Here is a 27311-nt window from a genome sequence, read left to right on the forward strand (position 1 = left end):
TAGGCGAGCTTGGCGGGAGTGAAATGAAGCTTCACTAGATTGATTTCTCGTGAATGAGAAGTAGGAGTAGGCTACTTGGTTGGGACATGTTGCACTTTTTAATGCGTTCATAGTCTGTGAAGACAAGCCTGTATTCCTTAGAGTTCAGAAGGATGTGAGGCGATCTCATTGAAACATATAAAATGTTTGTGGCTTGATAGCATAGATTCTGAGAGGATATCTTCACTTGCTTGTGAGTCTAGAAGTGGAGTTACAAAATAAGAGATTAGCCCTTTAGGACTGAGATGAGGAGAAGTATCTTCACTCAGAGCTGTGAATGTGATAGTCTCTACCTCGGAAGGCATCGAGAGCACTCGAGACCGAGACCAGTAAATTTTTGTATACCAAATGAATTTGAGCAAATGGGGAGATTGCTGGAAGATGGGGTTGCAGTAGGAAATCAGACGTTATAAAGGGCAGAGCAGGTTCCAAGGACCTCCCAAATATGTTCTTGTGTAATTTCACAGCATGGAAAATGGCCATTAGTTCATCATCCCAGTGTTGGCTTTTTGAAACGGTTATCTAATTTGTTCCTTGATCTTTGGACTTGGAATGCGGTAATTGAGATTATTAATAGCGTGTTAAGTTTGAGCATAATACTGAATTTTCTGTGCAGAGGGGTAAAGTTCAGACAACATTCATTGACTTGACAAGTAAATGGCTGATGACATTTTCTAACGCTAAAGAGCAAATGTGGCTATACAGTTGAAGAACATTGCTAAATAAGGTGGCATTGTGGTTAGCACAATTGCTTCACAGCTACAGGGTCCCAGGTTCGATTCCCGGCTTGGGTCACTGTCTGTGCGGAGTCTGCACATTCTCCCCGCGTGTGCGTGGGTTTCCTCCGGGTGCCCCGGTTTTCTCCCACAGTCCAAAGATGTGCAGGGTAGGTGGATTGGCCATGCTAAATTGTGTCCAAAATTGCCCTTAGTGTTGGGTGGGGTTACTGGGTTATGGGGACAGGGTGGAGGTGTGGACCTTGGGTAGGGTGCTCTTTCCAAGAGCCGGTGCAGACTTGATGGGCCGAATGGCCTCCTTCTGCACTGTAAATACTATGATTATCTAAGATTATCTATGATTTCAGTCCCATATTGAATACATTGATGCAATTACCAAGCTAAATAAAATATTAAAACTGCTTAAGTATATTCAAGACATTTTGAGAAATTAAGCATCGGTGATACTCATTAATGTACGGGTAAGACCTTGTGTTAGATCAAGTTTTGTTATGGTATTTGCAAATGATGGAGAGTTAATGGAGAGGCCAAGCATCACTCCGATATTAAAGGTAGGTAAGAAAGCGCAATCTATTTTCCTTGTAAAAATAAGATGAGAAAAAGAGCAAGATGATACAATCTAACTTGTTTAGATTAATGAAGAAAGTCAGTAATTACAGAAATATTTGTCATAGAGTCAGGCAAAATGCATTTGGGGAAAATGTCAGTGAAGTTATAGCTTGAGTAACATCATGTTTGAATTTGTTTGGAATAAACTGTAGTTACAGATTGGCAACATAGAACTCAGCCAAGTGTTGAAGAAATACATTGATGTTTTATTCTAGACCAAGGAGAAGGCCTGCATTTCCATTTTCGCCTTGTTCTTAAATCAATAACATGGCAAGCAAAATTATTTTTTCCCTTTTGTGTTTACATTTCTGATTGAGCTATCTGATGCCAGAGAAAGCTAGGCTTATTCAGTGATGTGTTTAACTAGTGTGCTGCAAGATCCACACAGTTGCTTCGGATTGAAAGGGAAACCATCTTCCAGGGTTAGGTTTGTGGAAGAACAGAAGGCAGTGCCCTTGTTTTGGATTACAGTTAATCCTTTGAAACTCCTTCAACTGTCAGAGAAATTTCTAAGCTTTGAAACTACCCACAGATTGTACCTTTTTGTGGTTAAACACACACCTAAAATTCTGTCAGCAACTCAACGTTACATTTGCTGTTATTTAAACAATTGGTAAGTTGGGGCCCTTATCTTTCAATAACTGGCTGATCACTGAACTTCCTAGCTCCTATTGTTAATTAATATCTCTGTGCAGATAATGTCCCTCCCCAATAAGTGTGCCATCATCTCTCCCCTGCTGGAAAAAAAGCCTCAACTCTTCCTTTCTGGTAAACTGCCACTCCAACTCCAAATTCTTGAACATGCTGTCTCCAAAATCATGCCTATTTGAACCAAAACGCCATGTTTCAATCCCTCCGATCAGGTTACTGCTAAGAGGATGAAATTGAAATTCAATGAATTGAATATATTCAGTATTGAAACAGCTCTTATCAAAATCACAGATTGCATTCTGTGTGAGTTCCAAATGTAAACTGTCCTCCAACTAAATATTAGACCAAAGTCATTGGGCGGGTTTCTCCATCCCGCATGCCATCGGGATTATCCGTTTCGCTGGTTGGTCAATGGGGTTTCCCATTGTGGGGCAGCCCCAGGCTGTCGGGAAACCCCCCGGCTGCTGGCAAAACGGAGAATCCTGAAGGTGGAGAATTAAGCCCATTGTCTTTGGTCCCTGCCACAAACCGCATTCTCCAGCCACTGAAATCATCCCTCTCCCTGACAACTGTTTGAGGCTGAATCTTGTTATACTTGACTTTGATTTGATTTATTGTCATGTGTATTGAGGTCCAATGAAAAGTATTGTTCTGCGTACAGTCCGGACAGATCGTTTCATACATCAAAATAAACATAGGACGATAAACACACAATGTGTTTATCGTATACACAGTACACAGACATCGGGTAAAGCATACGGAGTGTAGTACAACTAAGTAGATAAGATGTGTGGAGAGCTCAGCTCAGTCCAAAGAGGGTCATTCAGGAGCCTGGTGACAGCAGGAAGAAGCTGTTTTTGAATCCGTTAGTGCGTGTTCTCAAGAGTTTTGTATCTCCTGCCTGATGAAGAAAGTTGTCCTTGCCTAAGCTCATCTGCTGCTGAAATTCTTATCTTGTCTTTGTTATCTCTAGGGGGCTGGTTTAGCACAGTGGGCTAAACAGCTGGCTTGTAATGCAGAACAATGCCAGCAACATGGGTTCAATTCCCATACCGGCCTTCCCGAACAAGCGCCGGGGTGTGCCGACTAGGGGCTTTTCACAGTAACTTAATTGAAGCCTACTTGTGACAATAAGCTATTATTATTATTAGACTTGACAATGCCAACACAATCTTGGCTGGCCTCAATAAACCTGAGACCATCTAAACCTCTGCTACCCATGTCCTAACTTGCAGCAAGCCCTGTTCACCTGCTGTGCCCACTCAGCTCCATTGGTTCCCAGATAAGCAAGGCCTTGGTTTTTAAGTTCTCATTCTTGTTTTTAGACCCCCACCATGGCCTCATCCTGTCTTATCTCTATGATCTCCTTAAGCCCTATAACTCTTCAATATCTAAATACCTTCAATTCTAGACTCTTGAGCATCGCCAATTTTAATTGCTGTACCATTGGCGACACTGTCTCAGATGCCAAGCCTCAGGTTTTGTGATTCCTTCCCTAACCTCTTTATCTCTCTTCTCCTTCCTCTTGTGAGATGTTGCCTAAAAGCTTTGACCAGATTAAAAGCACTTTGACAAGGATTTTGGTCATCTGCCATAATATCTACTCACAGGGACTCATTTAGATCATTGCATAACTGAAATCCTGACCGTCCCCAAATTGTTACAGGTTGTTGATTTGTATTTTGTTGGACCATTGCTTTGTGGTCTGCACAGCTCTCCTGGGTACAGACAGACATAATGCATTATTTTAGTCTCTTGTACTTCTAAATTGTATCTCTGAATTTGGCATTAGGGAAAAGCTGTATGCCAATTTTCGACTCGTGAACCAGTGGTTAAATAAATGAGACAACTTACAAATGGCTTTTGCCATAGTTATAACTTGTTTCATGAGTTCATTTTTATCTTCTTTTGTATTCTATTTCTTGGAAGTCAACTGCAGGAAATTGAACACCTCTCTCTCGATATAAATAATTGACCTCACTGGTTTGCTTCAAAATACGGAGTCAAACATTGTTGCTGTAAGTTGTTTTGGAAAAACCTTTGACCCATGTGTTGGGAAGAACCTGTATTTTATTTTGTGCGATGTTCTTTTAAGAACAAAGTGGTCAGGTAAGGGGATTAATTTGTTTCCTCATTATGACATCAATAGGTTCCAGAAAAGCCCATATGGCCTCGGGTGCCAAGTAAAGGGTAAATAAAAAGCTAATGGCAGTGGAGCGTGGTCAATCTGTTTTTCTGTTTGGCAGTTCAGAACACTGATGTTTGTGCAAAGAGAAAGCAAGCTCGGCTCTCTTTAAATGGAACAGTTTTCTGTTTCTCAATCTTCATAGCAGGTCTCTTTGAATAAGAGGATAGACTGTTGCTCTGTAGGTCATTTAATTGAAAAGGACGGAACACCGAAGACCAGAAGAGCAAGGGATTATAGATTGTACATTACCCATTGTCACTGTTGTGGTGCCAGAACCCACCAGACCATTTAAAGGGGTTGCAAAAGAGTGTCTCTGGGGTTTCTGTGCCATCCGATCTGTTGTGACCCAAGTGATGGAGGGCTCACAGACGTGTACCTTGTCGGTGGTAATAGTGTCTGGAAATGTAGAATTGGTGCTTGTCACTTGAGGCTAGTAACAATTGGATGAGAAAGTGAGTGAGATACACTATTAAATGTAGGCTGTGTTGAAAAGACTTGAAACTGTCCGTGTTTATTCATGAATGTTGTTTCCATTGTATTCTTTGCGTCCTATTCAAGTATCTATGAGAGATAAGAATGCACAAAATCTGAGAAAACATTTTGAGAAATAAAGCAGCTAATGGAACCTGCAGGAGATGTGGAAGTGATTAATGGGAGGAGCTAAGCTCCCAGAAGAAAATGCCTTACAATAAACAAAGCTCCATCTTGTGTGATGATGTTTGAATCAGCAGCCAGAATCTAAATACTAATTTCAAACATGTACGAGTGATGATTGGAGAGAAATGGATAATTGTACAATTGTTTAGGAGAGGCAGTGGTTCAGTGGTATTGTCACTGGACTAGTAATCCAGAGACCCAGGGTAATGCTCTGGAAACCTGGATTTGAATCCCACCAGGGCAGATGGTGGAATTTTAATTCAATAAATATCTGGAATTAAAAGCTTAATAGTGACAATTGAACCTTTGTCAATTGGCGTAAAACTCATCTGTTCACTAATATCCTTTTGGAAAGGAAATCTGTCATCCTTACCTGGTCTGGCACACATGTGACTCCAGACCCACAGCAGTGTGGTTGACTCTTGCATGTCCTCAGGGATGGGTAATACATGCTGGCCCAGCCAGCGATACACACATCCCATGGTCAAATAAAATTTTTTAAAAATTCAAGTAGAATTCCATTTTCTTCATGAAAAATATGCACAAAGCTGATAAAGGCTCGCAAATACAATTGGTTTGGCACTTTATAAAAAGTTGATGCCCAAGTCTTACCGTTGCAATATATGCTATATTACCCAAATCATAATTCTCTACTTTTTTTTTGTTTGAACCCTGGCACTGGATAATAATGCCTGAATTGATTATGAGGTCGTAGTTATATTTCTGACATGTACGTACTATGTGACCTTTATTCTTTTGGCAATATATCCCCTGTCAATCCCCAAGCATCTCCTTCCATTTGAATCCCCGTCAATCACAAGACAGTGATTCCCTGGTGAGATTTTTTTTGCCAGTTCTCTCCTGCCTTCTGGTGAAGGCACTGTTCTTTGCTGAGTATGATCGATGAGCAGCAGCAGTCACACTTTGCTGTCCCAAATGTCTATTGTTAAAATGCGGACCTGAACAATGAATGTTAGCTAAAAAAACTGGAAATGCTGAAAATAGTCAGCAGGTCAGTCCGCATCTGTGGAGAGAAAAAGAGAGTTCGGGTTTGCTACCTTTCATCAGAATTCTGCAGATTATCAGCCATTGTTCTGAGTGTAGCTGTCTCACCAAAGAGCATGACTGGGACCTTTTTGATTTGTATGGATTAGTAGTATCTCGGACCCCACGGTTTCCATATTCATAGAATTTACAGAGCAGAAGGAGGCCATTCGGCCCATCGAGTCTGCACCAGCTCTTGGAAAGAGCACCCTACCCAAGGTCAACACCTCCACCCTATCCCAGTAACCCCACCCAACACTAAGGGCAATTTTGGATACCAAGGGCAATTTATCATGGCCAATCCACCTAACCTGCACATCTTTGGACTGTGGGAGGAAACCGGAGCACCCGGAGGAAACCCACGCACACACATGTGATATTGTATGATATTACTTCAGTTGTCGAACCCCTGGTGATGTTGCCCTCTTGTATTTATATTTCCTATTTGCTAATGTGTCCAATTGGCAGTTTGTAGAACTTTAAAGGTTAGAATGTGTTCATAGAAAATACATCCAAAACCAGAATAACCTCAATCTGGTAGCATCAGCAACTCGAGGTATATATGAATTAATGGAAACAGTTACACTTTACAACTGGCCTCTATATTTGCAACCTAAATATAAAAAAGTTTGGATGCTCCTGCAGTAGCCTTTTGGGGTAAGACACAGGATAAAAATGTAATTCAAAATTTTTTGAATAAAAGTTATGGATTTGCAGACCAACTCAACATTTTGTTTTTATTGGATCACAAACGTTTTAAATCTCCAATACAAACAGAAATTTCTGGAAAAACTCAGGTCTGACAGCATCTGTGCAGAGGGAATCAGAATTACCGTTTTGAGTCCAATTGGACTCTTCTCATTTTAACACAATTTTGTTTCTTTTGTTTGTCACGACAACATCAGATAATTTACATCCTGCATCAGTTTTTTGACTTGTTTTCAAAATAATTGGAGTTATTAGATGGCTGGCTGTACTTTAAAGTTGATAAATCACCAGGAACTGATGAGATGCATTTGAGGATAATGAGGGGCATAAGGGAGGAAATTGTGGAGGCACTGGCCATAATCTTCCAATCCCTTTTGAATGCAGGGGGTCAGAGGATTAGAGATCTGCAAATGTTGCACCCTTGTTCAAAAATATGGTGTACGGGCAAGTTCCACAATGACGGGCCAGTCAGTCAGTTTAACTTTGGTGGAAAAGCTTTTAACAGTGATAACTCAGGGTAAAATTAATGGTTACTTAGAAAAATGTGGATTAATTGAGGAAAACCATTTTGAATTGTTAAGGACATACTGTGATTGACCAACCTATTTGAGTTTTTTGATGAGGTGACAGCGAGGGTTGATGAGGGTGTTGAGTTTGATGTGGTATACAAGAACATCCGAAAGGCATTTGATGAAGTGCCACATCGGCAAAGTTGAAACCCATGGAATAAAAAGACAGCATGTTGACTGAGCAACAGGAAACAGGCATGGTGAATGACTACTTTCCACACAGAGGTGTATAGTAGGGGTTGGTATTGGGAGTACTGCTTTTCTTGATAAATGGTATTGACCTGGATTTGAGTACACGGCACAATTTCACATTCTGTGGATGACACACAACGCAGAAGTAAGAACCGTGAGAGGATGGTACTGATAAACTTCTAGAAGACATAGACAGGGGCAGCACGGTGGCGCAGTGGGTTAGCCCTGCTGCCTCATGGCGCCGAGGTCCCAGGTTCGATCCCGGCTCTGGGTCACTGTACGTGTGGAGTTTGCACATTTTCCCCGTGTTTGCGTGGGTTTCGCCCCCACAATCCAAAGATGTGCAGGCTAGGTGGATTGGCCACACTAAATTGCCCCTTAATTGGAAAAAATGAATTGGGCACTCAATTTTTAAAAAAAAATAATAATTAAAAAAAAAAAGTCATAGGTTGTCTGAGTGGGCAAGTGGCAGATAAAACTTACTGCAGAGAAGTGTGACGTGATTCATTTTTGCAGTAAGAATGAGGGAGGCAGATAAGATAAAGTATACAATTCAAAAGTAGGATTCCTGCATGATATTATAATTTTGCGGGAACAGAGAAGTATGCATGCACAAATCATTGAAGTTGGCAGGACAGATTAAGAACACGGTTAATAAAGCATAAGGCATCCCGGGCTTTATAAATCGGGACATAAAGATTACAAACGCGAAGTTATAAAGAACCTGTGTGAAACACAAATGGCGTGATGTACCTAATTCTGCGCACTTTAGGAAGAATGGGAAGGTATTGGAGAGCGCGCAGAGAAGTTTCATAAGAATGGTTTCAAGGATAAGGAATGTCAGTTACTTGGATTTGAGGTGCTGGGGATGTTCTTGGAGAAAAGAAGACTCAGACGATATTTGATAGAAATGTTTGAAGGGTAGCATGATGGCTTAGTGGTTAGCACTGCTGCCTCACAGCACCGAGGTTCCATGTTCGATCCGGCTCTGGGTCATTGTTTGTGTGGAGTTTGCATATTCTCCCCATGTTTGCGTGGCTTTCGCCACCACAACCCAAAAGATGTGCAGGGTGGGTGGATTGATCACGCTAAATTGCCCCTTAATTGGAAAAAATGAATTGGGTACTCTTCGTTTATTTTTTTTAAAAAAAGAAGTGTTTAAAATCATGAGTGTTCTGGACAGAATTAGACCGAAACAGTTCCCATTGGTGAAAGGATTGAGAACCAGAGGTAAAGAAGCAACGCAGCGTGAGGAAAAGATTTATTTATTTTTTAACAGAGTGGATGGTTGGGATCTGGAATGTACTGGCCTGGAGTTTAGTTGAGGCAAATTCAGTTGATACTTTCATAAGAATTTAATAATTGTTTTGAGGAAAAAATATCTAAAGGGCGAGAGAAAAACTAGCTGAGTGGGATTAGATGAGTTGCCCTGCAAAGAGCCGGAACCGACATGATGGACCGAATGGCTAGCTTGTGTGCTGTAAATATTCTACCAGAATACTGAACAATATTTCCAATTAGATTTCTATTACTATGCAGTCATGGAATCAAAATGTTCTATTGACTTTCCAACAGATTTGATCGGTTTATTATCTTCAGACTAGAGTTGTCTAATATGTAGAATTGCATCAAAATTAAAGAATTGAAGCAGCCATTCTACCCAACCTCGCTGTGGTGATACTTGACCTCCAACCTGGCGGTAGCCCTGATCCCATGTTCCTGCCATGTTCTCGATGTTTCTTAACTGACCGATCTGAATTCATCCCAACAGTTTCAAAAGCTCTCTGTTCTAAATCTCACATTTAATCTTTTATCTGTCTCTCTTTTCCCCCCACCCCCTCTCGCCACCTCCCCCATTTCCAGGCACCTCGACCAGAAACAATTTGTTCTATTCCATTCCTTCATAATGCTAAACATCTATATTGAACATGTTTGTTCCAACTTTGCCTACATTACTTTGTTTACATCTGGACAAAGTGGTAGATTATGGATTATTTATCATTTATATCTTTAGTTAGAAGTGTTCACTATCCCACCAGACATTTTGCATCAGACCTGGATTGCTTGTTGCGTGGTTTTAATGTTCACCTCTCCACAAATGTGTGCCATTAAGCATTCTTTTTCTTCCGCTCCCCAAGGCATCAGAACCTGTGGATCCTTTCTTTCGTGAAGATGACGATGATGAAGAAGAAGATGATGAATCTCGCTCCTGGAGACGATGATGGGATTTAGAACTTTCACTCTATCGTCATGAACTTTTGTGCATTTTTTGTGTTTAAATATATTTACTAATTTTACAGAAACATTTTTATTGTATTTAAGGAAAAAAAATGGGTTCGCGACATTTTTGTGAAAATTACAAAAAGCTTAGTATTTTGCTTTCAATGCTTTTAGGATACATGCCCCAATGGAGGAAAATCACAGAATGTTTCAGGAAAAAAATAGGGGAAGATAGGGAATAACCAGATGTACATTCTGCTTGTAGCAGAGGTTCTTGTATGAATGTATATTAAAATCGTGTATATACTTTGCCTTTTTTTTGATGAAAAGAAAGAACATTAAAGCCTGTAAGTAAATTTTTGATAGAGGTCTCTTTTTCTCCTTTTAAAAAGATTAAAACACCAGAATGCATCGTACAAGGAGAGAGAATTTATAGAAAGTATCGAGTTCTAATATACTATATATATATATATATATATATATATATATTAAAATTCCATTTTGAAGGGCAATAGAGTGGTTCCTATATTAATGAGGGCATTCAATGTAATGTAAACCTAAAGAGTTCTATTGTTTTCCTCAGTAGTTTTGTTGGGCCAGATAGTGACCTTCTGGTAAGCAAAAAAGATACTGTAGAACCAAGATGACCGATGTTAACCAATACAAAATTTAGTTGGATAGAAAACAGTAATCCTTGAAAATAAGGTATATGAATGGTAAATGTTTACAAAAGCTAAATGCATTTAAAGCTGCAATGCCCGACTAATCAAAATTTCAATACTAAACATCTTTTAGTGATTTTCTATTTATTGAAACCATTTTTATATTATGGTAATTTCTACAAACTCTTATTGCTTGAGTTTCCAATAGTTTCTGTTGGCTATATGTTGTTGATATATTTTTATTCTGTTTGTTTTACTCCGCTATCATCCTAGCACTCTTTTAAGTATTACAAATGGTAATGAGCGCATCACGTTTGATATATCACTAATGATGTGCTGAATAGTGATTTGTATCAATGGAGTTGTGCATTCAACTTCAGCTCTTCTTTCCTCAATTTAAGACGTTGGTTCTTGACAAAGAGCAAGATTGCTCTTTTAAAGTGTTAAAGAAATGATTGAAATATAAAAATATAAGCGTTGCTTATAACTGACAGTATAGATGCTATAACGGCAATTCTTTTGTCATTTATAGAAAAGATTGCTCCTTTAAATATTTTATAAACAGAAGAAACTCTTTATCAAGGAGTCTCTTCACCGATCCTATTTGCTATCCTGTGACTCATACTGGAAAGTGTAGGTGTTTGGACATCAGCCAAGGGCAGAAAGATGTATGGAGGGGAAGAAAGTACAGTTATTTCCTTCTTGCTTAACATATCTCGGTGAGCATTTGAAATTTAATTGCTGTGAACAACTTGACATATAAAATGACTTTGTATATCCTGTTAAGAGTCATTTTCTATTATGTGGAGTACTTCATTCGCAATGGCTGAGCTAATAATCAAGTAGCATCCGGTCAACATATACTGTAATGCATTCCTTTTTTTTTTGCCTAAATAACCTGTTTGCCTCAAAGTCAGATTCAGGTATTGGGAGTCCAGAGTAAAATATTAATTTTGGTGGCACAATTTTGAGTATATTTTTACTTGCGGGAGAGTAACTTGTAGGCTGTTCTAATTTTGCTACTATTTGATCGGCTATAGAAATAACAACAGTCGCGAAGTTTAATTCAGAACCTCTGCAGACCTAATGATGTGTCGACTGAAGGCAAAAAGCTGCATACTACAAAATGTATTCGCTGAACAGAAATACTACAGTGCCAATGTAAAACACTTCAAGAATTTTATTTTCTTAAATAAATATATACTTACGTTCACATTTAACTTCATACTAATCTTTTTCAATTCATGCGGAAATGCAGCTTTAAATGAAACATCAAGAAAGTCTACTGCATATGTAAAAGGAAAAATAAACTGGTCAAATATAGTTGTTGAAAAAAATTTGGTTGCATATAGGGTGACCATTTGCAGTTGCCTTTTTTGATGTTTAATTTTTTTTTAAAAAGCTTAATTAGACCTTTTGTACCTTGCCCCAGCTGAAAGTCATAAATTGTGGGAGATTTCAATTCTGAACTGTTGTCGGTTAATATCTTTTGGCATCTTTACAATTGTAAATTTTTAACGCCTGTGTTCTGCAGTTCTTTTTTATAAAAGGAAAAAGTGACTGTAGCCTGAAATATTTGAGCATTAGTTTTGATGACTATTTCAGAAGATAAAATTGTTAGATGTGAAGAACTGGAAACAGTGCCATCTTGTGATAAAATATAACCCAGTTACCATCACACTCTGTTCCACCACAATCCACATCTGATATATACTAACAAAGTGACTCTCCAAATCACTGCAAAATACAACTACTTTATCCTGATGTCAGCTAACCGTTGTGATGGTCGGTTAGTGGAATCCTCCAGAATATCCATTAATGAATGTTGCAGCACCTTGCACAACTTAATGCCCGTAAGATGTTCACGGTTGCTGCTCTATATTTTGAAAATGTAATTGGTACAAATAATAAGGCACTGCTATCGTAAGTAACCAGAAATTAATTAAACCTCCTCCGGAAAGAATTTTCAAGATTGGAATTTATTTTTGCTATCACAAAATTGTTCATTTAAAATAAGAGATGAGAGGGATTGCTTGATTGTAAGTTTTTATGATTTGCAGTGTCATCTGAGCCCCTTGAGCCAGTGCTTTATAATTACTGCCAGGTATCTACCATATTGGATGTCACCTTACCTACACTATTCATTATATCACATTTTGCGCAATTCAAGCAAACAGCAAGTAATTTCCATATAACTTTCATAAAAAGCTTAGAAACCTGGAGTTAAAGCTGAGCCTTCTGGGATTGATCTCGGTTTTAGCCCTTTGGTACATTAAAACCTGTGAATAGTCTTGTTAGTTGAGTTTGTCATTTTTGTTTGTCAACTATGCTGAAGGATTCCTACAACCTTTTTTGTTCATTGCATTTTTGTTCATCGTATTTTTGTTTATCTCCTTGCACCCTCTCTGCTCCCCTGTTATTCCTGTTGGATCTTTCGCTTTGTTCTGTTTAAAGCCCTGCATCATTCAATTAGAAAGCAGTTGGAAAATCGTGATAAAGGGAAGGCTACACTTTACTTGTGTCTCTTTAATTAGTATATACAGTATTTGCCATCATGAAGAGGGAGGAGGGATAGAGTGGAACTATAGTTTGAGGAGGTCATTGTCATGTGATCTTCAAGGCAAATATCTAGATGGATTCAACAAAAAAAATGCATTGTGTGAAAGGAAACTCATTGCAGCTGTTTGAAGCTGTTTAAAAATTGCTATTGTAGATTTTTTTTGTGGGGAAGAACAGTGATATTCTATGATCTTTTTCTTTTGTAAGTAAATACTTGTATAATAGAGTTTATTCAGAATTGTGGACATGTAGAACATCAATGTATTTTTTAGGTTGTTTATGCTAAAATGTGAATTTGATGCAAGTTTCTTGCACTTTTCAGTAAAATGTTACTTCATTGGGTGATATTGTTGCTGAATTTGTAACAGTTTATACGTTTGAATTTATGTCTTTATTTCTGTTTTACTGATTGTATCTGAATTTCTAATAGAGGCATGTTCACATTTGAAATAAAGTCTTGCAATGGAATGGTTTGCAATATGACACATAAAAAAAAAATTATACATACATGGATATAGAGGGGAAAAAAGATGGAAAACTTTCAAAAGAATGATTAAAATGGAAGAAATTTAAAAGAATGAATTAAAATGGAAAAACTTTAAAAAAAGATTTAAAAAAAAATTAGTCATCTTAAAAAAAAAAGAAAACCATTCCAAAAAAAAAGTAACGAAGTTCACAAAGGAGCTATAACCAACTGCACTGATGTGTCAGTGTGCTAACTATTTTTTGTTTCAGTTGGGCAGTTGCTTGGTTTTTGTCACAGTGAGTATAAAATTCACCAATTGAAGTATGTTGACCTCCCGAGGTCCGGTTCAATTCTTGAATGGTAGTAGGACATGATACGGCACTGCAAAGCTTAAAAACGCTGTCGCATTTATGCACACTGATCCAATGTGAAGAAGCTCCAGCTAAAGTTCTTGGTTTGTAACTGACACCAAGAAGAATATTTTAAATGTAGATAATCTACAAAAGCAAACAAACTCAAATTTCACGGCAAAAAAAGGCTGAAATACACACAGCAGGTCTGTTAACATCTGTGGCGAAAAAAAGATGCAATATTTGTTTCAATTTTGACTCTTCATCAGAATTTGCTGATGAGAGTTTGCTGCCGATCAACTGGTTTCTCATCTTTTCTCTCTCAAGAATGTAAATGCACCTGCTGTGCATTTCCAGCACTTTGTACTCTTGTCCAGTTTACCTTGGCTTAGTTTTATATTTGTATAGCCATCCCTCTGATAGGTAGACTTGCTTATTATCATCTTTCTGGCCTGTCAGTTGTACATATTAACTATGGAACTGCGTGTGCTGGTGTTATTAAGCTTTCTATTCTCAAAGTGCCCATGTCTTGTTAGTCATTCAATGTTTCGCTCAGTGGTAGTCATACGGGTTTTTTTTTGTGAGCATTTTGAGCATGCTATAGATATTCTCCAAACAGAATTCTCATTAAGATTTTGAAAATGCAAGTCCCTTTTTATTTTCTGAGGACAAGTGTAAGGTTTTATAACTCGTGGCGAAGTTTCTTAAAATATTACCTGTAGAACTCGACATTCCAATGATCTCATTGGGTCTTATTGCTATGTTGTGATGCCAAACCCATTTTGTAGAGTCTGGGGCATAATTCCAGCTGAAGTGGAGCATTAGTGAATGTTTGCTGTTCTAGTTTGGGAACATGTGCAGTTTTGTTTTATAGTTAAGTAATGATTATTCTATTTTACTAATTTTGCAGTTTCAAACATAATGACAAAAGTACCCAAACTCTGATCATTGATTGATGAGTTGTACTTAGTCTATAATCCAGCCAACTAATGTTAGGGCTCTGACAAAAGGCCATTGACGTAAAGAATTAACTCGGTTTCTCTCTTCCCCCCACAGATGCACCCAGATCTGCTGAAAATCTACCAGCATTTTCTGTTTGTGTAATTGATGTTAGGCTTTCTTTTTCAATTATCCATCGGCATTTGCTGAGTCGTCATGAGATGTAACAGGTGCTGAGCCATTGAAGAATATGTAAGTACAGAGTCATCTTTACTGTAGCAGTTGTGAGTTTGCCTATGATAGAATTTGCAGGGAAGAAAAAGCCATTAAACCCCATCGTGCCAATGCTAGCTTTTCATTGGACCTGTGTGTTTTTTTTCTAATATGCTTTCATTTCCTTTTTCAACCACTTTGTCCAATTTCACTTCAAATTATGTCATCAACCCTGCCTCAGTAGGTATTTATGGAAAAACAATCCATGTTCTGAATATACTTAGTGAAAAAATAAGACTTCCTACATTCTCCATGTGATATTTTGTTATATTTGCTATTTTTGATACATCACCTTTTGCTGCTTATTTTTGACGGCCGATTAAATGAGCTCCTTAACCTGGAGAAAAGCCCCAAATACGTGAGGCTTCTAGGCATGCCTTCACAGGCATGCATTCATGGTATCTTAAAATGTGTCTTGTTTTTTAAAAATGTATTCTTTCAGGGGATGTGGACATTATTGGCAAGGCCAACATTTGTTGCCCTCAAACTGAGTGACTTTCTCAGCCACTTCAGAGGGCAGTTGAGACTTAATTGCATTAGTGTGGATGCAAAGTCATGCGTAGGCCAGACCGGGTAAGGACGGCAGATTTCCTTCCCTTCAAGGACTTTAGTGAGCCAGATGGGTTTTTACAAAAAACAATGATAGTGGTAGTTTCATGGTCATCATTACTCAGACTAGATTTCAATTCCAGACTTTTTAATCAATTGAATTTAAATTTCACCAGCCCCCATGGAACCCAAGCCTCGAGAGAATTTGCCTGGGAATCTGAGTTTGTCAGTCCACTGGCATTACTAGTGCGTCATCTCTCACCATAAACATGATCCAGACTCCTGAAAGGGCTTTTGAAAGTGTGATGGGGTGAGATTTCCACTCAGCATGAAGTTCTGGAACCCACTTCTGACTTGAATTGTTCACCTAATTTGAATACACCAACTTGCAATATCTGAGACGTGACGGGAATGGGATGGAAGCTGAGGTGATGATGGGGGTTTTGCCCCAAATGACATGAATGTTAGTCAGATGGGCAGGGGTTGTGGGTATTGTGAAAAATAGCCACCGGGAAAGCAGAGATCTGATGGAGCAGCAGAATATAAAATTAAATATAAATGTGATGGAATCTATGGGTTATAAAGCTTTATTCTTTGAGACAGACCCTAATTGAAAATGGAAACTGACGAAGGAACCGACCCTTCCAGAATGGGGAGGCATTATCCCTGGGTTAATAATCTAGTGACCCAGGGTAATTCTCTGGGGACCTGGGTTCGAATCCCACGATGACAGTTGGTGGAATTTTAATTCCATAAAAACCTGATGATCTCCATGAAACCATTGTCAATTGTCATAAAAACCCATCTGGTTCACTAATGCCCTTTAGGGAAGTAAATCTGCTGTCCTTACCTGGTCTGGCCTACATGTCCCACAGCAATGTGGTTGATTCTTAAATGCCCTCCGCGATGGGCAATAAATGCTGGCCCAGCCAGTGACATGCATGTACTACAAATGAATAATAAAGAATAAATCTAAGGAAATTTGAGACTGAAACTGAGATTGGAAACCATTACTGCTGGGGAGACTGAAACTGATTGAAATCATATAACACCGAGCCATTAGAACTCCGATGATGATCCTAGTGTTGCAGTATAGGCATGTTGAAGAAGACGGAGTCCACCTGAGGTGCTGCAGCTGTTTTGGTTGGGGTTAAGATATCATTGGTGGATCTACATCATCCAGACCATCATAAACCGAGTTGAGATTCCGCAGACGTGTGCCGTTTTTGGTGGGACTGTCCATGAAACTTGGGTTGGTTGTGTCATGCTGTAGATTGGTATCAAGATAACTGAATGGTCTGCCGAATTACTTTGTAAGATCTGTCTTAGTTGCATCTACTATTTAATGTATACTTTATACCTTATAATTGACTGCAATCTGGCTGTTAATTCATGCTTAACTTAATTTGATTCTGGATTTTCGAGTATAGGTGGTTACTAAATATAGTATTTTTTTGTTTGTATTGTACAAATTCTCTTTTAAGCCATGGAATCGTGTAGCTTAATTCTTTCAATAAATAACTGCGATTTCAGCTTTCCCTTTTTTAACAAAGGGTTACTGGTCTCGAACGAGATCGTAACAATTATTCGAGTGGTGTAGGCAAACTGTGCATTGAGGGTGGCAGTAAGGGGTACATAAAAGTAGCCATCAGCTTGGCTTTGAACCTGATATCATTACAGAGATATGGTGATGGGTTGTTTGGAATTGGGGGCTGGAGACCGTAAAGCATATAGTAATACTTAATGAAGAGATACGAGTGTGGCAGTGAGTATGAATTAATGAAACCTTGGGTCTCCTTTGCTGTGCAAAAAGTAGTTGAAAAACCTCACTGTTATGTCAAGGTAAGCTATCTGCTTCTTCCTGACTGTTCCTTCCAGTTCTTTATATGTTTGGCACACTCATTGTCATCTTGATTGCAGAAGAGTCAGGAGGTAGAAGTGGGCTATGACTTTGGGGATTGGACGTTCCATAGAATTCGGATCTGAGGCAGGCTGTATGCTCAGACCTCTGGGTTTTCCATTGTTTAAAAAAGAAAGGCAGTGGATGTGTTTCACACTGCAACTGATGGCCGAAGTCACAAATATAATCCTGTTGCCATCCATGCAAAAATCCCGAGTATTTTGGGGAAGTACCACAAGCCTTTGTGTCCATCTTCGTTCCCACCTCCATCCCACCTTGGAGACCTTCCATACTAGCCGGTGCATTCACAGTGGAACCTTGGACAATTGGGCTTTAGGGGACTCTTTGAAGGGAATAATTTAAACTGATTTGCAAAAGCATTGGGCAGAGGTCCTCGCACTTTCACTGATCAGTGGGCACTTAGACAGTCCAGTAGTTGGCAACCAATGGCATGCATACAAAATGATTTTAAGTGGTACTCACACTGCTCGACCAAATAACGGCACAAATTTGAATAGTAAATGTGCCGGTTTTATTAAATTACTGGGATATTCTTGAGCCTCGATTTGTTGCTTACATTAGTATCACATAATGTGGAACAGCGCACTGCATCTGACCATGTGATTTATTTTCACTGTAAATTGAGGGATATAGCTGACAAAATGTAATCTCCAAAGAAAGGAAGGAAAGGCAAGGGTCTTTGCACTTTAATTTAATTTTAAATGAAGCTTCATGAACATTTTAAAAACCTTAATTGCTTCTCTTACAAGAATAGTTTAGTTATATATAGATACCTTATGAACATTAAAATGTATTGCTGGCATGCAAAACCTTAAATCAGAGTGAATATATGAAGATTTAGCACGCCGCTTCTGAAAGTTGGCCGTCCTCTGCTCTAATCTGTTATCACAATGCAATGAGCTTAATGGCAAATGTGGTAACTTTGCCAGCTCCCTCAGACACTTGCTTATTTTGGCACCAGGTTGCTTGTGTACCTACAATCGTTGTTCAGCCTGCAGATAAAAATGGTAACTTCAGAAGCACTTCATTTGAAAGCCACCTCAGGGTCAATGTGTCGTTGTTTCTCTTGTAATGTATAGGAACAAAACCTATTGCTTTCAATCCATGTTGTTCATAGGGTGTTGACAGAAAATGGCAGGCAGGTTTGACGGTATGGTATTCACTATTTTTCATGGAGACCGTTGATACTTTTGCTGTGATAAAAATGCAACTATTCTTTCAAATAATGTAAACGTGTTATCAGAGTTGCCGGAGGGTGCAGGTTTTGCTCAGATAACATCTAAGTTGCATAACCATCCTGGGCATTGGACCAGACTTATCAAAATTAGAGGACAAAGTTACAGGATACCTGAAACTTCATGTGAATGTATCTGAACTGTTTTAGAGATTCCGGGTTTCAACCTACAGCTGCAGTGTTTTCGATATTCTGTGCATTTTCGCTTATGGGCACCAGGATCTTGATTTTTAAGTCGGTTAATTATTTTAATGATACAAACATGAAGCTGCAATGCAGTTATTGAAATAAAATCAATTGCTTACTGCTGAGATAATAGCAGTTATGCTTTTAAATGTAGTAGCATGACTGACATTTACGATGTGAATTAACATGCCCCTAACTCTCAATATTTGTAATTGATAGGTTGATGAGAGCAATTTGAAAGACAAAATCTAATGCTGGGATTCTGGTAGCCGCCACCACTGATTGAGTTTCGTTTTGTGGCAGTTCAGGATGCCATCTGAAATTTGCATTCACAAAATATTGTTGGGTTGTCCAGCTATAATACCTTTTGTGCATTGGAAGCAGAAGAATATAGGTGATGTTCGGACTGAGTGTATGGAGAGGGGTGAACCAGTGCAGACTGGTACCAGGGCAACCACAGCAGGCTGCAAAGCAGATGAAAGTGTGAGACAAGCACCTCTTGTGTTCTCCCCCTGGGCCTGAGTCTACCACGATAGAGCCTTAATGCCACAGCTAATAACATTGCTGTACTTCAATCTTAATTTAAACCTAAAGTCCATACATCAATAAGCAGTATCTGTATTAGATCGTCCTCAATAAAATGTAACATCTGCCTTCTCAGGTGGGTGTAAATAATCCCATGGCATTATTTTGAACAAGAACTTGGGAGTTATCCCTAGTGTCCTGACTGATTGATTATATATCCCTCATCTCACTGCTGTTTGTGGGGGTTTGCTGTGTACAAATTCATTGCCCACCTTTTCTACTTTTACAATAGTGACAACATTTCATTACTTGTCCATAAAGCACTTTGTGATGTCCCACGGTTGTGAAAAGCTTCATGTTCTTCCTTCTTGGGACAGCTTGATTGGAATCAGAAGTCTTGCCAATCTAGGTATCTATCCAATCTCTTTTGAACATATCCAAAACTGCTGATCTGTTAAAAGGAAGGCTCACCGTCTGCAGGCGACTGGATTGAGATTTCGTCATAGCAAAATCTGGAGAAACATTGATGCAACAGAGAATATGTGTTTCCGACAATCAAACTGAGACTGGGACCATAAAAAATCCCAACATAATCTCAGGCCAGAGGAGTCTGATCCATGCATTGTCTGTATACTAATTACCCGAGCGAGGAGCAGGGTGATAAAATTGGGCTGTCACAGGCAGAATGGCGGCAGTATTTGTCATTAAAAATGCAATGTGGGAAAATACCAATAATTAATTTGTTAACGGGTAGCACATTTGTGAGTCGACCACATAACCGGAAATCCTTGGTTTGACTATAAGTTACTACTGATCTTGGTTGTCAGTAAATGACAGTATGGCTCCTAAAGTAATGAGGGTGAAACACCCGGGGGTTCACAGCCTGATGGTTATCAATAGCCCAACTGGATAGTGTGCATGTTTAGACATTGTGGATTTACTTTATTGCTCCACTTTATTTTTAGATTCCTGTAGAAACCTCTAATAGTATTGCATTTCTTGCATTATCATAGAACATAGAACAGTACAGCACAGAACAGGCCCTTCGGCCCTCAATGTTGTGCCGAGCCATGATCACCCTACTCAAACCCACATACCCACCCTATACCCGTAACCCAACAACCCCCCCCCTTAACCTTACATTTATTAGGACACTACGGGCAATTTAGCATGGCCAATCCACCTAACCCGCACATCTTTGGACTGTGGGAGGAAACCGGAGCACCCGGAGGAAACCCACGCACACAGGGGGAGGACGTGCAGACTCCACACAGACAGTGACCCAGCCGGGAATCGAACCTGGGACCCTGGAGCTGTGAAGCATTTATGCTAACCACCATGCTACCCTGCTGCCCCGATTGTGGTCTAGTGGTCTACCAATTGATTCAGATATTACAGCTGTTGACCTCAAATTCGTTGCATGTGTAATTGTGAATTAGAATTTTAAAATTAGCCGAAAAACAAGTTCGCAGCAGGCTGTCTCCATATGCATGTCAGTGACTCCATTTTTAAAGTCATATTTTCAGCTTTAAAGGATCGCAGCATTGTCAGATTGCTGTTCTGCCAGTCGCCACCAGAGGGTACCACAGTTCCACTCAGTTGAAATAAATTTCTGCAATTGATAATTTTAGTGGAAAAATATTTTCATGAGCACAAAGTAGGATTTTATGTTTTGCTCTAATAGCTTTTTTGGTACAATTTTCGACAGCACAATTTCCACCTTTTGTATAGCCAGAAGATTTTTCCAAGGGTGGAAAAATCAATTACATGGGGACATAGGTTTAAGGTGTGAGGGGCAAAGTTAAGAGGAGATGTGCGAGGGAAGCGTTTTTACATAGAGGGTGGTGAGTGCCTGGAACTCGCTGCCGGAGAGGTGGTGGAAGCAGGTACGATAGGGGCAGCAGGGTAGCATGGTGGTTAGCATAAATGCTTCACAGCTCCAGGGTCCCAGGTTCGATTCCCGGCTGGGTCACTGTCTGTGTGGAGTCTGCACGTCCTCCCCCTGTGTGTGTGGGTTTCCTCCGGGTGCTCCGGTTTCCTCCCACAGTCCAAAGATGTGCGGGTTAGGTAGATTGGCCATGCTAAATTGCCCGTAGTGTCCTAATAAAAGTAAGGTTAAGGGGGGGTTGTTGGGTTACGGGTATAGGGTGGATACGTGGGTTTCAGTAGGGTGATCATGGCTCGGCACAACATTGCGGGCCGAAGGGCCTGTTCTGTGCTGTACTGTTCTATGTTCTATGATAGCGAGAGGTATCTTGACAAATACATAAATAAGACAGGAATAGAGGGATACAGACCCAGGGATTGCAAAAGGTTTTAGTTTGAACAGGCATCATGATCGGCGCAGGCTTGGAGGGCCAAAGGTCCTGTTTCTGTGATGTACTGTTCTTTGTTCTTTGAAGTGTACCATATAAACCTAAAAAAAAATAATTGTGATGATTTCTCTCAAATTCTGCAAGTTGAAGGTAAAAGCTAAAGTTGAAAACTTGAAACAAACTATGTAGAGATTCAGTTTTCACTTTAAATGATTGCAACTACTCCAAAGTTGAATGCTTTGATCTGGTGGGTATTGACAAGACATCTTTTTAAGCCAGGAGTCATAAAATGGTAGGATGCCATTAAAATGAGTTTTTTGCACAAGTGAAATCAAACTGCTGTGTGTCTTGCAAACCATGTCTGGGCAGCAACTGAGAAAAAAAGACAGAAAAGAATCTGGCAGAGGGTGTTCTTTGCAATTAATACAATTAGTCGTCAGCATTCTGTGAGCCAGGAATCAGGCTAGTCACTGATAAGGTGCTGAAGAAGCAAGAGAGAGCCAGCCAGCCAGCCTCAGGAAGCAGCTCAGCCAGGGATGAAGTGCTGAAGGCAAAAGCCAGTTTGTGCAAAAGATTGTCTTCCTTGTTGAACTGAAGACAGTTTTAAACCCTGGTCACTTAGGCTGTACAGTGTGGTCGTCACAGGCAAGATTTGACCGATAGGTTTATGGTTGTTGTTTTGGAAATGGAAGGGTCTTGGTGGAGTTTAAGATTATGGGGAAAATATGTTTTGGGATTTTCAGTCTTTGAGGGACTAAGTTAATGTGCTGAAGTAATTGTAGTGATTCATTATCTTTCTTCACCGTTAATATACACTTTTATTGTTGTTTAACGAAAGAGAGGTTTGAGTTCTCATTGTTTCCGTAGACATTTCGCACTAATATCCAAAAAACAATCCATCACATGAAGCCAGTGTTGTAACACTCTCACACATAACATTAGCAGGGTTTCGTAACACATTAGCGGGGTTTTGTAACACTGGATAATGCTATTTGCTTCAAACAAATGTCATTGCATACTTAAAAATGCCATTTACATGTCGTGCAAAATAATGCAGACCTTTCCTGGAGCTAATTACACCAATTACAGTAAGTTTGTGTTTCGTGTCTTCGCTGAAGGATATTTAGAACCTAAGGACCACAAACAGTTGTTTTTATCAGCTTCCAAATATCCACACTCTGTTGCAGGGGATTTATGAATGGAATGGAAGTTTCAAATATTAACTGCGAGGAATGATTTTGATTCGGCTTCCTCCCATTCTTTTCGGAAGACATTAACTTCTACTTGGTTTTGGATCCAGGGTACGACAAAGCAACTTGATGTCTTGTGAGCGTAGACACCGCAAAACAAAAATTTGTACTTGAATTAATGTGACTAGTTTGCAGCATTCTGTGTATCTTGTGTGGCAAGGGAGTTTTGTATGTAAGTATTTTCCTTTACAAACATGCTCCCCCTTGTCTGGTGTTCCAGAATTGCATTGGAGGAGTTTGAAACAGCTGGCAGCTTGAATCTGTTTTCCCCATTCTTGGAACATGGAAAAGAAGGGATGTAGGAAGTTTATTATTGAAGAAAAAAATGTGTCATTGCAGTTTTTCTATGAGTCAGATTGATGTTTTCTAGTCAATCAAGTACTTTATTTTATATATATATTTAGAATTTTATCATTTTTACAGAAAACACAACAAGCTTTCAAAACAAAGCTGGTGCACTATATTTCTGCAAACATTTCAACAGTGAAAGACTGGATAATTTCAGAACTATGGTCCTTATGAACTGGTGTCTCTGAACCTAACGGATCAATCCGAGACTGATCACCTCATTAGGAAGGATGTGAATGCTGAGGAGAGGGTGTAGAGGAGATTTACCAGGATGCTGCCTAGACTGGATGTCTTATGAAAGGTTGAGGGAGCTAGGGCTTTTCTCACTGGAGCGAAGAAGGAAGAGAGATGACTTGATAGAGGTGTACAAGGTGACGAGAGGCATGGAAAGAGTCGATAGCCAGAGACTTTTCCCCAGGGTGGAAATGGCTGTCACGAGGGGACATCATTTTAAGGTGATTGGAGGAAGGTATAGGGGAGATGTCAGGTCATTTCTTTATACACGGAGTGGTGAGTGGGTGGACTGCACTGCCAGCAGAGGTGGTGGAGTCATTAGGGACATTTAAGAGGCTCTTGGACAGGCACATGGACAGCATTAAATTGAAGAGGTGTAGGTTAGGTTGATCTTAAATTAGAATAAGTGGTCGTCACAACAACGTGGGCCGAAGGGCCTGTACTGTTCTATGTTCTATGTTTAATCCCATATACTATTGCATGGTCTCTTATGAACTGAAGCTTCGAGGCTAATTGGTACGTTCTAATATTGGCACCCCCAATCCCCCTTTAGAACCTAGGATCTGCAACTTGGCCAGTATCTTTTTATTCCAATCTAGGATACACATGCTTCTTAATCAGTGCAATCCTTCCCAGTCACGATACCAACTTTTTGTAGTTCATGCACAAGGACACCCAGGTCCCTCTGAAATGAAAAATGAAAATCGCTTATTGTCACAAGTAGGCTTCAAACGAAGTTACTGTGTAAAACCCCTAGTCGCCACATTCCGGTACCTGTTCAGGGAGGCTGGTACAGGAATTGAACCGTGCTGCTGACCTGCCTTTGTCTGCTTTAAAAGCCAGCGATTTAGCCCGGTGTGCTAAACCAGCCTCTGCACACCAGCATGCTGCAATTTCTTTTACCATTTAAATAGTCCATTTTGCTGTTATTCCTAACAAAATGGTTGATCTCACATTTACTAACATTGTACTCCATGTGCCAGACCCTTGCCCACTCAAACTATCTATATCCCTCTGCAGACTGTCAGTGTCCTCTGCACACTTGCCCTACCATTCATCTGGAGTTGGCCCCCAACTCCAGATCATCTATGCAGGTTCCTCCTCAAGTCACTCACCATCCAGAATTGGAAATTTATCGCTGTTCCTTCATTGGCACTGGGTGAAATTCCCTCCGGAAGAGCAGTGTGTGTGTGTACTCACACCACATGGACTGCAGTGGCTCAAGTAGCCGGCTTACCGCCACCTTCTCACGGGTAATTGGGGATGGTCAATAAATTCTGGCCCAGCCAACGACACCCACATACCATGAAAGAATAATTTAAAAAAGTTATTTCCACAGTTGTTGTCCAAGACAGACTTCTTTATAAATGTGTTTACAATTTTTCCAGAAATGATGAACAGAAAAACCTTCCGCTTGCATGCAATTTCTGGCTCTCTTAGTATTTAACAAATATTGGAAACTTGCTGTTAATATAAAATGTCCTGCTGTACTGAGTCAGCTGGTTTCTGATCAAAGGCAGTCAATCTGCAACATTAACTCTGTTTCTCCCTTCTCGGAAGTAGCCAGACCTGCTGAGAATTTCCCATGTTTTCTGTTTTTATTTCAGGGGCTGGTTTAGCACACTGGGCTAAATCGCTAGCTTTTAAAGCAGACCCAGCAGGCCAGCAGCACGGTTCAATTCCCGTACCAGCCTCCCCGAACAGGCGCCGGAATGTGGCGACTAGGGGCTTTTCACAGTAACTTCATTGGAACCTACTTGTGACAATAAGCGATTTTCATTTTCAGTGTGAAGAGGTTGTTGAGTGTGAAGTACGAAAGAAAGCATAGGGCAAGAATAGGCATATTTAACCGGTCAAGCGCATAAATTGTGAAACGGAGTGCAGATTACTCTTATCATGGGCAGCGCGGCGGCGCAGTGGTTAGCACTGCTGTCTCACAGCTCTCAAGATCCGGGTTCAATTCTGGCCTTGGGTGACTTTCTGTGTGGAGTTTGTGTGTTCTCATGTCTGCGTGGGTTTCCTCTGGGTGCCCACAGTTAAAGACGTGCAGGTTAGGTGGAGCTATGGGGATGTTTATGGGGTTAGTAGGTCTGGGTGGGGGCCTCTTGTAGAAGGTGGAGACTCGATGGGCCGAATGGCACTGTAGGATTTCCAAGGATGCTGCTGAATTCACATGCTGAGTGACGGCAAGTTTGGAAGGTAGGTGTCTCCACATCCTTTCATAAGATAAATCGCATAAAGCCACAGAGTGTATCTCTCATTACGCACCTTGGACCAGTTTGCTACCTTTGTCACAGGATCTCCCTGATCCTGGCAGCTCAAAAAATGATCATGTTTTCCAAGTACAGTCTCTCCATATACTGCAATATCCCTCTTGGATATCTGTGAGATAATGCACTTAATGACATTTAAGGCTGATGTAAAAATTTTTTTTAGCCATTTAGCAAATTCATTTGTTTGTTTAACTTCAAATTATTGTTATATGCTTTCAGCATATGATTTATATGTGAGATAATATTGATTCAAAAATAAAATTAAATAATTAATTTTCATGATTCAGCATGTTGTAGATCTGAAAGACACTTGTAGTAAGGTAACAACAAATAATATATTATACTCTGCAGAAGTTTGAAAAATATTTACAGTAGTTGAGAATTGTTTATTGTGTTTTCACTGTTCTTGGTACTTTTGAATCTATATTATCAATTAATTGATGTTAATTGTGTTTCTTTTTCTAGATGTTTTTGGCAGAGCTGGGGGACGTTATTTTCTCCGTGGACATTTTTCCCATGGGAATAGCATCAAGCCGTCAGCAGCTCATTTTATTTATATCCTTCAGAAATCATTAGTAATGCATCCGCTTCACTCCCTTATCTGTGGGCTGCCTTCGAACCTGCTTCCCCAAGGACTAAAACCAATATCTATTTTAAACCTGTATATTAGCATTGGCATCGAGCAGTTCTTTCTTTATGTTAATCGACAGATTACATGTTACAAAACAATATCCTCTTGAACCAGTATGGAAAAAAATTGTAATATAGGTTTTGACAGAGTTGATGCATTTCATATCACAGTGGAAGTATGAGAACTAATGTTTGATTTATTTTTAATCTGTGTCCCATGATCAGAAGTGTTCTCCATATATTTAAACAACATTTCAATAAATTTTGAAATGCTTTCTCAGCATCAATATATCTCTTGTTACACAATATATGTATTTAATTCTCTTTTTCAACTCCCAATTGAAAATCAAGTACTCGTATTTAATATGGAATTAATTTCATAAATTCATAAAATTCTAGAGAAATTGAATCTGATACATTTCGATATATGTTTCTGAATCAGCTTTGTTGCTTCCACATGTTATTTTCAGAGAGGGGTGGCTCTTACTTTAAAACCAGATGAATATGTACAGAAATAACATTTGCTGTAAAGGTGTAGACAAGCTGGCATATTTTCAAAAATCCACGCCTGAAACAAAAAATGGAAGCAGTCCGTGCCTGCTCAGAGAGTAGTTTAGTTTGTATTATTTCACCCAGAAGTGAAAAAAGACACAACATTTAAATCATAACAGAACACAGGGAAAATCAGAACACAGGGAAAATTGGTTATACTGGTCCATGAGATGCGAAGTATCAGTATAAGACCTCAGATTTTAAAAGAAAATTCAATGGTTAAATGCTCAAGCATGAAGGTAACTTGAGACAACAGGAAAACGTATAATTAGAAGCATAGATTGAAAAGTATGTGAATAGCTGAGGAAGGGGTGTTACATGGTGGTGGATTAAGGGGGGAACTATATTGGCGATTGAAACAGAAGTACATGGAATTGGTCCTGAGACTTTAGAAGGAGAAGAGCAGGTCTGACGGGAAGCGTGCTGACTCC

At 39.6% G+C, this 27311-nt stretch overlaps 1 protein-coding gene across 5 annotated transcripts in view; it reads left to right on the forward strand.

The window, feature by feature from the left end:
* rbm27 (RNA binding motif protein 27) overlaps window positions 1-26611 on the forward strand; it is a 160274-nt gene extending 133663 nt beyond the window's left edge. For 4 of the 5 annotated variants that reach the window (XM_038796137.1, XM_038796133.1, XM_038796136.1 and 1 more), the window contains one exon: window positions 9533-13323. In XM_038796137.1, the coding sequence (XP_038652065.1) occupies window positions 9533-9616 (84 nt within the window). In that variant the 3' untranslated portion in view covers window positions 9617-13323. Of the gene's footprint in view, window positions 1-9532; window positions 13324-14707; window positions 14843-26163 lie in introns of those variants that run through there. The other variant, XR_005460510.1, reaches the window with a different exon arrangement.
* Window positions 26612-27311: the final 700 nt, after the last annotated feature.

Source organism: Scyliorhinus canicula, chromosome 4 (genome assembly GCF_902713615.1).
Source record: "Scyliorhinus canicula chromosome 4, sScyCan1.1, whole genome shotgun sequence".
Lineage (NCBI taxonomy): Eukaryota > Metazoa > Chordata > Chondrichthyes > Carcharhiniformes > Scyliorhinidae > Scyliorhinus > Scyliorhinus canicula.